The 16488-nt window shown below is 50.6% G+C and overlaps 6 protein-coding genes across 6 annotated transcripts; 2 read left to right on the forward strand and 4 right to left on the reverse strand.

Annotated features, from left to right (window-relative positions):
- Positions 1 to 1104: 1104 nt before the first annotated feature.
- VFPPC_04959 (aspartate aminotransferase) lies at positions 1105 to 2166 on the reverse strand (the record flags this gene model as incomplete). The annotated part of the gene is made up of 1 exon (XM_018284218.1): positions 1105 to 2166. The coding sequence occupies one exon, from the start codon at positions 2164 to 2166 to the stop codon at positions 1105 to 1107; it is 1062 nt and encodes a 353-aa protein (XP_018145619.1).
- A 300-nt stretch (positions 2167 to 2466) lies between these two features.
- VFPPC_15877 (aspartate aminotransferase) lies at positions 2467 to 3841 on the reverse strand (the record flags this gene model as incomplete). Its single annotated transcript, XM_022428984.1, has 5 exons — positions 2467 to 3148; positions 3199 to 3610; positions 3659 to 3683; positions 3742 to 3755; positions 3805 to 3841. 5 exons carry the CDS (start codon positions 3839 to 3841, stop codon positions 2467 to 2469), a joined length of 1170 nt encoding a protein of 389 aa, XP_022284502.1.
- Positions 3842 to 4618: 777 nt separating this feature from the next.
- Positions 4619 to 6559, reverse strand: VFPPC_04960 (arginyl-tRNA synthetase; the record flags this gene model as incomplete). Its single annotated transcript, XM_018284219.1, has 1 exon — positions 4619 to 6559. The coding sequence occupies one exon, from the start codon at positions 6557 to 6559 to the stop codon at positions 4619 to 4621; it is 1941 nt and encodes a 646-aa protein (XP_018145621.1).
- Positions 6560 to 7255: 696 nt separating this feature from the next.
- On the forward strand, positions 7256 to 7954 carry VFPPC_04961 (G-patch domain-containing protein; the record flags this gene model as incomplete). The annotated part of the gene is made up of 1 exon (XM_018284220.1): positions 7256 to 7954. The coding sequence occupies one exon, from the start codon at positions 7256 to 7258 to the stop codon at positions 7952 to 7954; it is 699 nt and encodes a 232-aa protein (XP_018145622.1).
- A 1261-nt stretch (positions 7955 to 9215) lies between these two features.
- On the forward strand, positions 9216 to 11625 carry VFPPC_04962 (Sec1 family superfamily; the record flags this gene model as incomplete). The annotated part of the gene is made up of 5 exons (XM_018284221.1): positions 9216 to 9249; positions 9312 to 9349; positions 9412 to 9499; positions 9570 to 9949; positions 10009 to 11625. The coding sequence occupies 5 exons, from the start codon at positions 9216 to 9218 to the stop codon at positions 11623 to 11625; spliced, it is 2157 nt and encodes a 718-aa protein (XP_018145623.1).
- Positions 11626 to 12531: 906 nt separating this feature from the next.
- Positions 12532 to 14784, reverse strand: VFPPC_04963 (hypothetical protein; the record flags this gene model as incomplete). The annotated part of the gene is made up of 1 exon (XM_018284222.1): positions 12532 to 14784. The coding sequence occupies one exon, from the start codon at positions 14782 to 14784 to the stop codon at positions 12532 to 12534; it is 2253 nt and encodes a 750-aa protein (XP_018145624.1).
- Positions 14785 to 16488: the final 1704 nt, after the last annotated feature.

Raw genomic sequence — 16488 nt, forward strand, 5'->3', positions numbered from 1 at the left:
CGCGCGGAGACGTAGCCCTCCCAAGGGGGCTATGCAGCATCATCCGATTATACAAGGGTAGTTCATCGTTGGTTTTTACCATTTCTAATTCATAATTTAATGTCATTCATTGGTCCGGTTAAGGCGGTTGGTGACTATTCCTCGCTTTGTCGAGCCGAATTTCGGTTTTCGGGACCGTTCCGGCCGAGCTGTATTTGCAGAATGACGGGCGAATGCCTTCTACTGCCTACGTACTTATGTATTTTGACGAAGACCGCTCAGATTTACATAGCAGAGTTCAATTTCATAGCCAACTTGGATTTGAGGAGGCTTGAACTCTGTTGAGGGTTAGGGTTGGATGCGTGTTGTAAATGGAAGGTAGCTCTTGAGAATTCGACCCCTCTGCATATTGAAACCTCCTTTGATAGCTAAAGATTGCTGGTCATGGGTTGAGGTATGTAACATAGTATAAATAGGCGTGTTAATGCCAAGCCATCTCGGCTCATACAAAGATTTGAGTATTGGTAATGCCGTGGCCATCGTCATCCATGGTCGGGTCACATGAGGCATGGATTGTTTGTTGGATTCAACACGTGAGTCAGTCATTGAGTCTCATTGTCAAAATAGGCATGTTTCGTTTCTTAACGTTTATGTCACGGCCGAACCTCTCTCCGCGCTGACTGCCTCTCATGGGTGAGGCCTTGGGTAGGTCAAGCATATGTTTTTGACATGCAGTAGATTCGAATTACCAGCATCCGTTTCGCTCAACGAACAAGAGGCCCTGTTTTTAAGTCCATAACTGTTACAGGGATGTTGCCAGTACTCGTGGGAGTCGTTGTTCTCATTTAATTTCCGCTATAAACCTACTCATTACGCCCATTCGAATGCGTCTGTCTGGTACTAAACGACATCCTATCAATGTGACCACAATCTACAACAATTCTCCTCGCCAAGAACCCATGTGCGACATACTTCATTCGTCGGACCGATAATTTGACACTGGCTTGTAGCAACAATGAGCTCTCATAATAATAAACAAGTAGGTGTACTGGAATCCTTCGAATCAAGAGCATGGGCCGCCATCCGTAATCTCGGCCAATGACAAAAAAAGCTTCGCCGACCGAACTACTCTTTGGAACGAAACTTGAACGAACTTCTTAGATACTTCTCGACCGTCGGGGATATTGGTTTGTCCGCTACTTGTTGGTCGGCTCTTGTGGTTGCCCTCTTGACCTTCTTCTTGCTCACTGGGCTGCTCTCGGAACCGCCACTGCGCAGCAATGGAGATTTGTCCTGTATAATTTGAGGCTTGCATCGTGTAGGGGTTAAGAATAAGCATTCCGATTTGCGTTTCCCAATACCCCCAGTGTGAGGCCTTTCACTTTTGTATTTTTGGCTTGGTGTCGACCCCGATTTCGAAGGCACTGTTCTTGGTACTGGGATATCACCACAGCCTGACTTGGGGGAATTGAGGCCAACGGCCAGTCTTTCAACAAACCCTCTCGCACTGGAGCCTTTTGGCCTCCAGGCTAGGTCTGAAATGGGATGGAGATTTTGCGGCGCTCTCAGCGCAATTTGAAATTTGTTGCCAGAGATTTTCTTTGTTGGGCCGTACTGCACCGCATGCTTCAGCAAGTGTTGTTTCTCCTTTTCGCTGCAAAGGGGGCTTCTGAATACATCGCCAGAGAATTCACTCGGATCTTTCAGGATCAGGATGCGCTCGAGAATCATCTGTGCAGCTGTGTCGCTGCTCATCGTCAGATCACCTTCCAGATCAAAGTCGGAGTATATTGCAGTTTGACGTAGCACATATCGCTGCCTTGCTTTGATAAGGGCCGTAACGAGGTCTCGAGCCATGGCAGGTTGGATGTGAATATTCGAATTATTCTCGCCAAGAGTGGCTATGGTGTTCCAGAAAGGTAAAGGCCCGTCTGCATCTAACACTGGCCATTGATCGATGCACGCCAAGAGTGTTCTGAAGATGTAATTGGTTACATCCGAGGCGATGTTGTTTCGCGAGTCGTTTGGGCACAGTTCTTGCAGCAGGACCTGATCTTCGAGTTTGTTTCCCAGAATTGTGTCGGTGCTGGCAAAATAGAAGCCACGGAGCTTTGAGCGAATGCGATCTTCTGTTTCTTTTCGCAGAGCGGTGGTATCGCGGATATCGTCTCGGAATGGGTCATCCATCGTCACAGTCTAAAAAGCATCAGAGGACATCCCGTGTACATCAGCTTGTGTTTATTCATTCATAACATACGAGATATATATACCCCAATGTTGACATGGATTCAAAGGAAGAAGAAAAAAGAAGATGGATTTGTCGGTGGTATTGTTTTACGCTGTGTTTCTCGTAAATAAACAAATACGTTGACGTCCGGTTGGCAGCTGGCTGACACTTGCCATCTGATCTCCCAACCGTCAGTCACAACTTCCCATAGCAACAGGTCAACACTCGCGCCTTGCACCTCTACCACAATTCTTCATTCCTCAATTGTTCAAAAATTTCTCCAACAGAGGCAGACCTTCCCGGAGCACATCAGGATCCCCAAGAGGAAACCTAAGGTATCCCTTGAAGTCACTGGTTCCTTCTTCTCGGAAACAAAACCCGCAAGGAACCACTAACAAGCCCTGTTCCTTCACAATCTGTAGCCCAACCTCATAGTCGTCAACGGGTTGGCCATCATCGTCGAAGATCTGGATAAAGCCTGTGCCTCCCCCTTGGGGTTTGGTCCATCGACATCGTTTATTCCGTCGCACAAAGTCATCCAGCACAGTGATACTCTCTTTACACAGCTCTAAATTACGCTTCAGAAGATTTGGGCACACGTCACGACTAAGCGCATACGCGGCAACGCTATCGTCGAGCTGCGAGACTGAAATTGTGGTATAATCTCTAGCAACGAGAATTTTACGCAGTAGCGTAGCGTTTCGAGATACGACCCAGCCTACCCGCACTCCAGGGAGCCCATATGCTTTAGATAGAGATCCCGTCGACACGGAGTTGTCATATCCCAAGGATACGACTGGTGGAGGAGCAGGATCTTCCGTATGAAACAGTGGAGTGAAGACTTCGTCACAAAAGACGGCAATGTTAGACTTCTTAGCTACATCGACAACCTTCTCAAGGAAGTTCCTGGAAAGAATTGTTCCAATCGGATTGTTCGGGTTGCTTGTACTGAGTTAGCTATGGCAATCAATACAGTAGAAATAGATGCTTACTTCAAGATGATTGCCTTCGTATTTGGTCTAATCATTCCCGCCAACTTGTTCACATCGGGCAGCCAATTCTGAGCCTCTTCCATGGCCCAAAGTGTAATGTCCACCCCATGATGTCTCGGCAACAGATAGAGCTGGCCATATGAAGGATACTGGCAAATTATATGATCCCCTTTCTTGCACAACGTTTGTAGAACCAGATAATTGGCCAAGATGGACCCAGGTGTGATGATTACATTATCTGCTGTAAGTGGTGTTTCAGGAGTTGAATGCATCTCGGCAATGCGCGACCGCAGTTTAGTTGAGCCTTCAAACGGGCCATAATCGAGCTTGAGATGACGGTCAAATGCTTCTGTACCGGGCGTGGCAGAGAGTTGGCAAAGTTCATTGATTGAAAGAGTCTTGGAGCAGGAAGCTGCAGTTCGTTAGAAGTGTTTGTAGAGTAGTTCGTCAAGTAGCATACCATGAAACGCAACTTTGCAATTTGGCTGCAGAAGTGTAAGTAGCTAGTCATGTGTCCTTGTTCTGTAGATTACCGCAACTCACACTCTGTTCTCGAACTAATTCCTGTCAGCTTGTAAAACGGGTTCGGAAGAATAGGCAACTCACTCCAATTATCAAGAGGAAAATCTTTAATGTTGTCCATTATAATAACCTGTAAAGTTAAGCAGGAAGTAATAAGGTTTTACGTCAACAAGTGTGTAATTGGAACATGTGTTGCCGTGAAGGTGTTCATCTTTATAAGCCGGCACTTGCACAATGTGGCGTTGCTACTCATCTGCCAAGTCTCAATCGCGCCTTTGAATTGACAACGCCATCATCATGGAACAGCGGGGTCGCGGCTTGAATCGGATATTGCTGAACACATGGGTTAGCTCACTTACAGAGCTTAGGAATCATTTTGTGTAACTTTGTTCTAGTTTCTGCATGTGCTTTGGTTTCCTATGTAAATGCTGAACAGTCATTGTAACTTACAAACGATGGTCAAAAAATATTGTGATTCTTTTCAAAACCTGAAGAACAGCACAGGGAGGGCTGAGTATCTATGGTGCCATGCTACATGTATTCGATCATTCAAGGGGCCGCAAACTGTACATTTTACTAGGTGAATGTGATCCTGCCAACGGATATAAGTGATCAGAATTACTGCACTCTTAGAGCGAGGGTTTTGGGTTGATAGACACACTAGTGTAAACTAGATTGTAGGAATATACAATGCATGCGCAACAAATTGTATAAGAATAACCCAGCTTTGGCAGATTCTGAACATAAATATCTCCTCATAGGCTTCAGCCAATATAAACCTTCCCAAAGCAATATCTGGGCCTCACATCCTACACCATCAGAGTCAGGTTAGTCCGTTCCTCTTCACTAACACGACGCTTCCTCCCTCACGCACACGCAGACGGAGAAATCGCATGACTTACCTCTCAACGGGAGTAATCCCAAGTAACCGCATTCCATTCTCCAACACCTGCCGAGCAGCTTCATACATAGCAGCCCGCGCAGTCTTAGCATCTACGCCCTCCTCAGCCCTAACCACTTGAACGGCATCATAACAAGACGAAAGCTGATGAGTCAACCGAAACAAATACGTCAAAATAGTCGAGGGCTCCAAATTCCTGTACGCTGCCGTCGTCACATCAGGGTACTGTGCGACCAGTCGAAGCAGATTGACACAATGACTATTTGCACCCAAGTCAGTCTCCAAGGCTTTCGGGTCTTGTTCCACAAACGCAGCCAGTTGCTCAACACTCAAACCGGTTCGGCGAAGCATCGAGTTGAGTCGAGCATGGCAGTACTGCAAGTACGGGCCGGTATCGCCTTCAAAGGAAGTCATTCGTGAAATGTCGAACGGATAGTCATTAATTCGTTTGCCAGTCATGTCCTGTACCATGACTGCAGAAATTCCAATTCGGTCAGCGACGGTATCCGGGTCGGGAACTTGAGCGTATTTGGCTTCGTTTTGGCGCATCATGTCATGCGTTGACATTGAACATTTGTCCAAGATGTCGCTGAGGAGTTGCACGTTGCCTAGACGCGATGACATGCCTAGAACCTTGCCAAAGTTGACGTGCTGTACTCGCTCGGCAAGATCCTTCCTTCCTATAAGCTCGAGTGTCTTGAATAGTCGTTGGAAATAGATGTCTTGTTCGGTTGATACGACGTAAATCATCTTGTCAAAGCCGTATTGTTTCTCTCGCTCCAACACTGCTGCAACGTCTCGAAGCAAGTAAGTGGTTGTTCCAGTTCGCCCTCGGACAACAGCTACGTTCAAGTGTTTTGCCCCGTGCTTGGCAAAATCAATCATCCATGAGCCGTCTCGCTCCTCGTACACTCCTTTCTCTTTTAGAGCCTGCTCAACGTCATTGATGGTTTTGGTAGCAACCTGAGATTCTCCAGAATACTCGTCAAACTTGATGTTCAACCGATCGTACGTCATTGTGTATCGATCAATACTTAGGTCCCGAAATCGCTGCCATAGGTTTAATGCCTCCTGGTCACCATCTTCCAAGCGACGAAAAAAGGCATTCCGTTCCGCATAAATACCTTTGGATTCGATGTCTGAAGTATCGCGACCTTGGTCTCGAGCAAGTTTGCAGGCTTCCTCCTCTGGCCGGAATAGTGTGTTGATCTGAGCGTACACTTCGAGTAAATGCTTCAGTGGCGCCTTTGCTAGCTCTTCTTCTGAACCGAATCGCTCCCATCCCACGGCCAGTAAGCCAAATTGCTTGCCCCAGTCCCCAAGGTAGTTGACCTTCACAACATCCCAGCCCATGTTCTTATACAGATTTGAGATGTATGCGCCAATGATGGTACTTCGAAGATGACCGGCGTGGAACTCCTTGGCTATATTCGGAGACGAGAACTCTACCACGATTCGTTTTCGGCCAAGCTCCGGATTTGATGCGTCCTTCTTTCCAAATGTAGTGTCTTGGCCGAAAGTGCTCTGGCGATCAAAAATGTAGGGGAGTACAAGTCGGGGTAACGTCTTGGGAGAAAGAAAAAACGGCAGATGGATACCAGATGGACTTGGCTGTTTGAACAAGGCATGATACTCTGGAAACTTGCTGGCAATTTCAGCACACTGCTCCTTTGGTGGCCTGCCTTTGAGTCGAAGTCGCGGGACTGGAACCACGAGGTCGCCGTTCGGTAATGTATTTGGGGACTGGATTGAATCTAGCGCAGTGTCAAGCTCACAGTTTGTAGCTTCAATCAATATCTCAGCCAGATACGCTCGACATATATCCAAGGGTCGGTTGTCAACGTGTAAGTTTTGGTGCGCTGCAGGCCTCATTGGAAGTGGTGAAGCAGCCACTTCAGCGACAAATGCCGCCAAACTTTCAGGTGTGCTGGTTTTCATTGCGATTAGATTTTTGTTTTGCTGGTTGTCTTCAAATTTCTGCGCTTTATTGAGTTGAATTGGAGGTCTTGACAGAACCTACGGCAAAGCATGTTCTCGCTTTTATGTGTCGGCTGGCTGACATGTTCTGGCATGGTGACTCAAAGCTGCAGTCACCCAAACGTCAGCTGCCGGTCATCGGGCAAAGGTTTTGACGACGGTTGACACCACAATCTAAAAGAATCCAAAGTCAGCTCCAAGAAACTACCAATCCGGTGGCCGCCACAACTACTTCAAGAGGCGGGTTGAAGAAAGTCGTGCAGAGTGATTAGGCAACCTTTGACGGGCTGAATGAGAGCTTCCATGACTTGTGCCAATGGGGAACCCGGCTGTTGAGCCATTCTAATGTGCTCATTATAAGTATGCCAACCTCTTCCCCCCCTACTTCCTTCTTTCAATATGTTGATTCCTCAAAGTAAACAGATAGGAGCGGCCCAAGTACCTAGGTAGTTTGGGTTCAATCTGTTGCTCCACGAGAATTCAGGGTAAGTGGGTCACATTTCGAAGTGAGGTGACACCTTGAACTTCGACCACTGCATCCGTCAACGTTTAAATTTAGCCCTTTCAAAACACATCAAGTCGCACCATCGTCGTGGAGACGGGGACCTGTCGGGTAGATCTGGCATCTGCCATCATACAGATTCGTTTGTACGTGCCATGCGCCGGCCGAGAGACGATTCTGAGGATGACGACATTCCGCTTCACCACAAGAAGCCATTTGGATCCGGGCTGAAGCGTAAGAAGGTCGAGTTTGTTCGGGCGACAGAATCTGACAATGGCATCGCAACAACCCCAAAGCCGCAAGCAGCTTCTGCCATCGGAGACTTGTATGCCAGCATAGTTCTCAGCGATGGGAAAGCGAAATCTGCTTCAGCACCGCCAACAACATCAAGCAGCCCGCAACCAGAAGCCATACCCAAGGTCGAGCCGCCAACCTGCCCAATTTGCTCTCTGCCCATCACTACATCGTTGAAGGAACATGAAGCTTCGGTGGCACATCAAGTGAGCCTACCTCACTCACATCCACCGTCGGCACTGGACCGATCAAGAATGGGGCTGCGGGCCTTGGAGTCCCAAGGATGGGATCCAGATGCAAGACGTGGTCTTGGCCGGGAGGGCGACGGAGTCAGATACCCCATTAAAACGAAGGCAAAGGATGACACTCTGGGCATCGGCGCTGCAGAATTGCAGGAAAAACAGAAACAGGAACCCAAGGAGCCGCCGCCACGGAAACTGACTAGCAAGGAGCTCAAGGCCGCTGTGGCAAAGGAGAAACAAAGAGCGGAGAGACTACAAGCAGAAATCTATGGTCGGCTGGACGTGGACAGTTATCTGAGACAAAAAATGGACGACTAATACTATCTGCATGATGTGGTTTCACTCGCTGGTGAGGCATAGGTGTATACTTGAGACGTCGATGCTTTCCCACGATCAGGTGTTTCAGTATGCTTGAAAATGGCAGAATGTGGAATACGGGGAGGAAGTAGATTGGCTACCAAGAGTTGATTTACACCTCCCGATGCCTTTGTGCTTGGCCAAAGATATAGATGTAGATTTGGGCAAGGACCGTAGCTCTTGTGTACAGGCCGTCGCTGCAACAATTCAAGGGCAAAAACTTGTGGTTGAATGAAGGACACAGTTCAGCAAATTATAAAGAAGTAAAGCATATTTGGCAGATAATAAAGTCCTGGGCACATTTGATGTTATGTGGATAGTGAAGCCTCAAATAGCACAACAAAAAACCTGGATGACCTCTTTGCGCGCCTTGTCTGTATGAAGGCTGCACATGCAGGCACACCACCATGGCTGATTGATTGACTGACACGACGCCAATCTGGTTGGTCCCTTGGTAGACTCTGAGATCAAAGATGAAGTTGAGTGGATCACAGCCAAGGCTTTGAGCCTACCAGGAGTTCAGTCACCAGACCAGCTGCACAATCAGATCCAGTCAGCCTCCTTCTATGCTGTATGGAACTGTCCGGTACTTTGTACCAGACAAAGAGCTGACCTGACTGACTGAGTCCATCTGCAGCCCTCGTCCAGAGTCCAGACAGCGACCGAGGTGTCACCACCGAACCGACTTTCTAAAGTTGGCATGGGGCGACTGGAGCTAGCTAAATACAAGCAAGGTCCGAGTGCCCATTCCGTCTCAGGATATCCTTGACTTTTAGTTGCTTTGCATGTTGTCATGGCCCTTGTTTCGTGCCGGCGGAAAATTGATGAGACTTGACTTGGTCCTGCGACAACTGACACTAGACCTCTGACGGATCATCACCCACCGACATCTGGATTCTGGACTGGTACTTTGACGACCCCGCCAAAACAATCCAACGCCAAACACCAGACGTCAACCTGCTCATCTTCTTCCAAAGACAAGTCTCGAGCCAGTCGATTACTACTACGAGCGTTTCGCAAAACGGACAGGCGCCGTAGCGGCTCGTAACTTTGGTCGCTTGGAGCTGCGAAGCCAGACTCAGCATCGCCATTCATTCATTCATTCATTCATTGCCCCTCTGACGTCTTCATCCCGCAGCCTTCAGCCTCGACGAACCCTCCCCGCGCCAGAACTACCATCGATTCGCGCGCTGAGGGCAGACGAGCTCTGCTGCTGCCCACCATGGGGTTTTCTGTGATCCAGGAACACCACGATGGTATGAAATAAGGAGCTGCACCTGTCTTACTTGGAATGGCAGCTAATACCCCCCTGATACAGCCATCCTGCACGCGATTCGGCTTCGTACTCAAGGCGACGTATGTCATGGTTCCTCCCTAACGTAGGAGAGGTTTTTGCTAAGTTATGTCGGTGTGAATAGTGGAAATGTCTGGTTATCGACGAGACCACGGAAAAAGTCATCAAGAATACCGTCAAAGAAGATGACATTCTCAGCAGTTCCGTAGCCAGTCAGTCCCGCCAACCCGTCCGATGCTGTCATTCAAAGTCGCAGCTAGCTAACCTTGCTTCCCCGACCAGCCATCGAACGCATTGAATCGCGACGAGACCCGAACCCTGACATGGATGTCATCTATATTCTGGCCCCAGAACCCCATATTGTCGATTGCCTAATTGCAGACTTCGAGAGGCGGCGTTACCGAAGGTCATATATCATATGGACAAACATGGCCGATGGTGCACAAAAACGCAGGATTCACGAGTTCCCGGGCGCCGCGAGCATAATAATACCGTCGCAACACCAACCAAGAGAGATACTGAACCCTGACACTCTCCTCATCGACTTTTACCCTCGCGAATCCCACCTGGTTGTGTTCAGAGATCCATGGAGCTTCCCCGTTCTCTACCATCCGGCCTGCAACAGCTTGGTTGCCAAGCACATGAAGGCGTTGGCGCAAAAGGTATGGTATCGTAAAGCCTTTCAAGTCTGACATTGTGCGCCATTTGCTAAGTCGCATAGATTGCTGGCGTATGCATTAATATGGGGGAATGCCCCAAAGTCCGATACTACCGACCGACCAATGCCTTTCATGAAGCCTCGGTGCTCTGCTCTCACTTAGCTAGGATGGTGCAGGAAGAGCTCGATGTGTATGTGCAGTGGCACAAAGGCGAATTTCCACCACCTTCCAATCGACCTCCATCAACACTTGTAATAACCGATCGATCAATGGATCTAATGGCGCCACTGCTGCACGAATTCACCTACCAAGCTATGGCACACGATCTGCTGCCCGTCAAAGATGGCGAAAAGGTCACCTTCCGGAGGATGATCGACGAAGGCACCGAGTTAGAACAGGAGGTAGATTCCGAACTCAGCGATATCGACAAGGTTTGGGTCGAGACCCGACACCTTCATATGAAGGATACTATTGACAAGCTCATCGGTGATTTTCGCAAATTCGTGGCGGAGAACACCAGTAAACAGAATGATGAAGCGCTAAGTCTCAGCGCCCTTCGAGACATGCTAGTACGGATGCCGCAATTCAAGGAGCTGAAATTGGTCTACACATTACATATCGCCATGGCTCAAGAGTGCATGACCGCATTCCAGAAACAAAAACTCCCAGACCTGGCATCCGCCGAGCAAACCATGTCCACAGGCACAGACGAGGACTACAGGAAGCCCAAAAACATTCTCGAAACGGTTGTCGGTCTGTTGGATGATGAAGCAATCACACCAGGCGATCGCCTGCGCCTAATTATCATTTATATCCTCTTCAGAGGCGGTATCATCCCAGAAGATATCCAGAGATTGCTCCAACATGCGTCTCTACCGCCACAAGACGGTGAAACCATTGCCAATCTAGAACTTCTAGGCGGCAAATCATCTCGCGCCCTCAAAGAGCCGCCGTACCTGCCTCCATCCCTATTCCCCAAGGATCCCAAAACCTACCAACCAAACGAAGAGTACGCGCTATCTCGATACGAACCAGTTCTCAAGTCCCTGCTCGATGAGCTCACCAAGGGCACCTTGGACCAAACCACCTTTCCCTTCTACAAACCTCCAATGGATCCAAACGAGGACATCCTCGCCGCACAGGGTGGCTCTCTCCGCGCCGGACGACCAAACTGGGCCGCCGCAGGTCGTCGACCCCCTGAAAACCGCCAACGACTACTCGTCTTCATGGCCGGCGGTGCCACATACTCCGAAAGCCGCGTCTGCTACGAAGTCGGCCAGCAAAAGGGTCGCGACATCGTCCTCATCACCTCCCACATGCTGACGCCGAGCCTCTTCCTTCGCCAAGTCTCAGACCTCGGTCGCGACAGGCGCCAACTCGACATCCCCATGGACAGACCGCCGCCCCGTGCCCCAGCCCACGTCTTCGAACGCCCTCCTCCTCCTCCCGGCCAACAACTTCCCCCTGGTGCCGGTCCCAGAATGGTCGCAAATCCGGGGCGAAGACCACCGCCCGCTGGTGGCCTCCCCGGCCGACCTGCTGTTCCTCCTGCTCCTGCCGCACCACCCGTAGCATCAATGTCCAACCTGAGTCTTGGCTCCAACGGCGCACCGCCCGCCAAGGACGAAAAGCCACATAAGGAGAAGAAGAAGAGAAACTTCCTGGGCATGAAGAAATAGGGTTCTTTACGGGGAAGAGGGTCCCATTGCAGAAGGAGTGACAGCTGGTATGATGGAGAAACAGCTGATGATTTCGACAATGGGCACGCGGTTTAACAGACGGGGTAAATGAGGCGTTGTACGGAGTAAATACGTCTGTAGGGCGTGCGTAGACGTAAATAGGATAGTTGCCGCCTTGACAAGGCAAGGATTGTGTACATATATCTACTTGATGCTCGAATAGCGCCTTCAATAAACTCAGACATATCACGTTCTGGCCGCCTCACCGTGTATTATGTATACAGACCCCCAGTGACGATGGACATCCGGTGTAATGACTGAAAAGATGGCAAAGCAGCGACAACCTTCACTTCACAGCACACATGTTCCCCAAATTCTGCATTTCATGGCTGTCAACTACACACCAACTAGCTAAGCCGCCAAATCCCAACACCATCCATCCATCCACCCATTGCCATGACCATATCAGCCCCATACCCACACTCGAGCCTCCAATTCACGACTTCGCGTAAAAAAAAACGTCAGCTGATTTACACAACTCCCGGCCTTTTGCCGCCATTTTTACACATAATCATGAAAAAAGAGATATGGTGACTTTGTTTCCTTTGCGAGAGATTGATCGATCCTCCGTGGCTGTTGTCAGAGGGATCACCTCGCCCAAAATGATAAAAAGTAGGATAACTGAAAAAGATGAAAACCTTTGGCGGGAGTTCACACGGCCGAATAAAACGCTAACATTAGGGCTAGTATTTTTGCATTTGATGCAATCTCGACCACTCCATTGCAATTCATTGTCAATAAACGTGTTTGACTAGGCATATAACGAGTTACCAAAAGCGTGCAAAAGCTCCAGATGTAGAGTGATAAACCACTGTATTACACCAAACAATTGGACTGTAAGACGGTCTATGGGCGGCCATAATTGGAGCCTCGACCGTTGCCGCCTGCAGAGGGTGGCATTCCTCGTGCTTCAAAGGGAGGACCGCCAAAGCCGTCAGGTCCAGGAGGGGGCCCGTTAAACCCACCAAGTCCGGGGGGCAAGAAACCGTGAGGCGGTCCATTGAAGAAGCCTGGTGGTGGTGGTGGCATATTTCGGGGTGGCATACCGCCCATTGCCTCTGGCGGAGGAGGAGGCATGGCTCCTAGAGGGAAGTTGGGCGTAAACATTGGTGGCATAGGCATGCCGCGATTCGGACCGCCAGGACCACCGGGACCGCCAGGGCCGCCGGCAAGCCCAGGAGGTGGAAGCATGGGACCTCGCTGCTGGGGAGGTGGCATCTGGCCACCACCAGCCATCCAGTTTGGAGGCATTTGATCCAGTCCTGGTGGAGGAGGTCTCTGCAAGATTTGAGTTGGTTGGTTCTGGCGAGATTCTCGCTCGAGGTTGTGAAAAGCTTCGTCCATTGGAAAGCCCGGGGGCGGCTGTGGGCGCATCCCCCTCTCGGTATTCCGGTTCTCTCGGCCGGCAAACTCGTGGTCCCTGTCGTTGAATGGTGGCATTGAAGAATGCTTCTGGAGTTGGGGTTGCGATTGAGGAGGGACTCGTCCCTGATCAGGCCTTTGTGTATCGGGTACCATTCTCATCAAGTTCATTAAGAACTCGGTATTGCTATTATTGCGAGCCGCATTTGGTTCCGGGCGGCCGTTGGATCCTTGGCTGGAAACTCGCTGATGGTGTCCAACAAGGTCCTGAAGCAGCTGCTCGGGTCGGGCAGACTGCTGTTGCGGGCGGGGAGCAAGAATCTCTTGATGAGGCTGCTGAGATGGCGGTCGGCCAAGGGGTCCGTCTCTAGGTCCACCGCCGTATTGTTGGAAAGGCTCAGGAGAACCCATGGAGTTCTTGTTGTCCGCAGGGTTGCTCTGAGGAGGAGCTGCAAAGGGAGAAGGCCCGGGCGGAGTGGCGCTCACAGATTGCTTCTGTAGCTTTGCCAGCAGAGACTGAAAAGCCTGTCGCTCTTCATCAGGAGCGCCGGGCGGTGCAGCTCCATGGCTCGGTACGGATCCAAGAAGTGCAGCAAGGGCATTTGGAGGAGCAGGAGCCGATCCAGCGGCTAAACCAGGTCCGTTGACAGGAGGCCCTGTCAGAGGGGTAGAAGCTTCTGTTCGAGGGCGAGAGTCGCCTTGTGGTTGGGAGAAGAATGAAGTGAAGCGAGAAGACTTGCCACTCGGTTTCGATTTGGCGGCTCCTGACTCTTTTTGATCGCCGGGTGAGGTCACATCGCTGCTGGCACTTGTTCCTCCAAAGGCGAGGAAGAACTTGTCTGGGCCGGTCTCGACAGGAGCAGCTGGGAGCGATGCCTTGGGCGCCTCGGCCGGCGTCTCTGCTACTGGTTTGGCACTGGATGATCCGCTCTTAGCCTTCTTCATCTGCTCCATCCATTTCTGGAAATCTTGCTGTGTGTGTGCTTCGCGAGCGTCGGCCGGTTCGTCGAGCCATTCAGGCTCACGTTCGTTCCGCTGATCACGACCCCAACGGCGGTCATTTGTGCGGCCGGCACCACGATCATCCGTGGGCTCGGCATCACGGTCTCTGTCCCTCCAGCTCTTTGTTCGGTCACGCTCTCGCTTCTCCGGCATGGGAGGAGGCGCGTCATTGTTTTCCGTCGTTCGCCAGTTGTCAGCCTTGTTTCTGTTTAGTCCGTTTCGTGGTGGTCGGCCTTCAGAATCTGCGGCATCCTTGTCTCGGGTAAAGGTGTCGAAGGCCCTGCCAGGGCGATCTCGTACAGTTTCTCGATCATCTTTGCTGCTATTGTTGGTGGGGTCTCTGGCCGGGCGTCTTTCATCGCGAAAGTTACCGCCCATCTTGCCGTGGAATCGCTCAGCGCCTTCGGCACCAAAACTCTTACGGGGTTTCACCATGTTCCAACCATCACTGTCCTGGTCGCCCTCGCCACGACGTCTCAAGGGATTGGCACGACCGTCACGGAAACGATCTCCGTCGTTATCACCTCTGGTTCGAAAGCCCATACGGCCTTGGGATTCGGCATCTCGGGCATTCTTGTCATTCTCCCCGGCCTTGTTTCCTCGAGCGGAGGAGAAGGCCATGCGAGGAGGGCCGAAGACGATGTCATCTGGGTCTTTATGAGGGTTGTCAGCAGATAGAAACGATGGAGCAAATTTCGGCTGGTGAGCACGGACTTGCACTGTTGCGGGCGACATGACGATCTAAACCTGGTCGTCGGTTGGTTTGATCAAGTAGTGATGAATCATTGGTCCTAGGTCTGTCGTTGCTTGGTTTTGCGTTTTGTCGTTGAAGTTGTTCGAGCGATTGACTAGGGCAACTCGTTAGCGTTCGGTTACGACATGGCGGGTAATGGCTCGGTCGTAGTATCTCCAGGAGGGAAGATTGCCGCGGTTCTACTCACCCCATCCACTCCTCTACCGGAGGGAGGTTATTTGGTCTGGTACATAGCGGTGACTCCCGCAAATGCAGCAGAAAGTCTGCTGAGTATCGAATGGCCATATCAGGGCGGCGAAGCTGTGATGCCCATCTGACGAACGGCCACCTTTACGCCGCAAAGGTCTTGTTGGAGAAGTGCAGTCTTCACGAGACCTAGTCCCGATTTTGATAAAGCGGCGGCGACACGATACCGATGGCAGGAGGAGACAAGTGATACAAACTCTGCGACGCGGACACCGAGATGCGCAATTATTATATCGACGATGCAATCAACACAATGGTAGACAAAGGGCGAGAGGGCTGCGCAGTCGGAGCTATTGACGAAGCCGGATCAATGGTGCGATACGGTGGAGTCGAAACAAACGAGCCGGCGAGGGAGGCGGGAAAAGGAACCTTGTCAGCCAAGGCGCGCGAGGTATTCTAGACGGCGGAGACGAGGCGGTATCAATAGATGGAGTGCGCAGTATTCAGGAGTAGAAAATGGTAGTCAGGATGTGGGAGAAGATACTGGGTGAAAAGAGATGTTTGTGCGACGGAGCGAACTGAGGAGATTTGGTGGGTTTGTGATGGTGGGAGAAACGCAAATGAGGTCAAAAGTAGTGTGGTCAGCTGCGTGTGTCGAGTCGAGAAGTTTGGTGGTGGTGTCAGGTCAGGTCAGGTCAGGTCAGGTCCAAACCTGCCTTGCTGCAAGTGGCCCGCTCCAGTCCATGTCTGGCTGGTCTGGTCTCCATGTCACTCAATGATGGTTCCTGTCCAGATGTCTGGTGTCTGGTGTGTTCAGGTGCTCAGGCGCTGTGTGGTTGTGCTGTCCCACCAGGCTCCCTTCAATATTGGCCAGGTGCCGGCCACTTGCCAGCTGGAGCCGTGCTGTGACCAGTTGGGCTGGCGTGCATCAGAACTGGAGTCAAGGGCCAGACACTTCATCACATCGGAGGCGGAAAAATCTAGCGGATCACAACCTCAAGTACAGTCCATGTGGGAACAAGGCCAAAAGATACATCGTCATGGGTTCTTGGCAACCAGCAAGTGGGCGTTGCGCGAGGCTGTCAATAGGCTGCCACTGTCTATTGCTCCACTGTAGCACACCAGCACAGACTCAACTTGGATGGAGCCAGGCAGGAGGTGGGCAGGGAACCAGCTAGAAGGACAGGGATCAATGATGCTTCAGGCTCGCCAACTCTGTCAATTCGCTTCATGTCAATATTTGAACTCTTGCCCCAGACATTTGCCCACTGTGTTCAAACGTTGATATTCAATACAAACATTTCCATGTTTAGCAATGCAGGTGATTCAAAGGGTCGATTAGTCACCTCATTCTCGACCTGGCTGCCTTAGCGTGCATGTTTCCCAGCGCTCAAAGACAACACTGAGACTGCAATATGCAAGCAAGATCACACTGCTCCCTTTGTAGCAATATGTGCAATGCTACGCCATAGCAAGACTCCTCATCAACCTGCTTAACC

The sequence above is a fragment of the Pochonia chlamydosporia genome, chromosome 3 (genome assembly GCF_001653235.2).
Source record: "Pochonia chlamydosporia 170 chromosome 3, whole genome shotgun sequence".
NCBI lineage: Eukaryota > Fungi > Ascomycota > Sordariomycetes > Hypocreales > Clavicipitaceae > Pochonia > Pochonia chlamydosporia.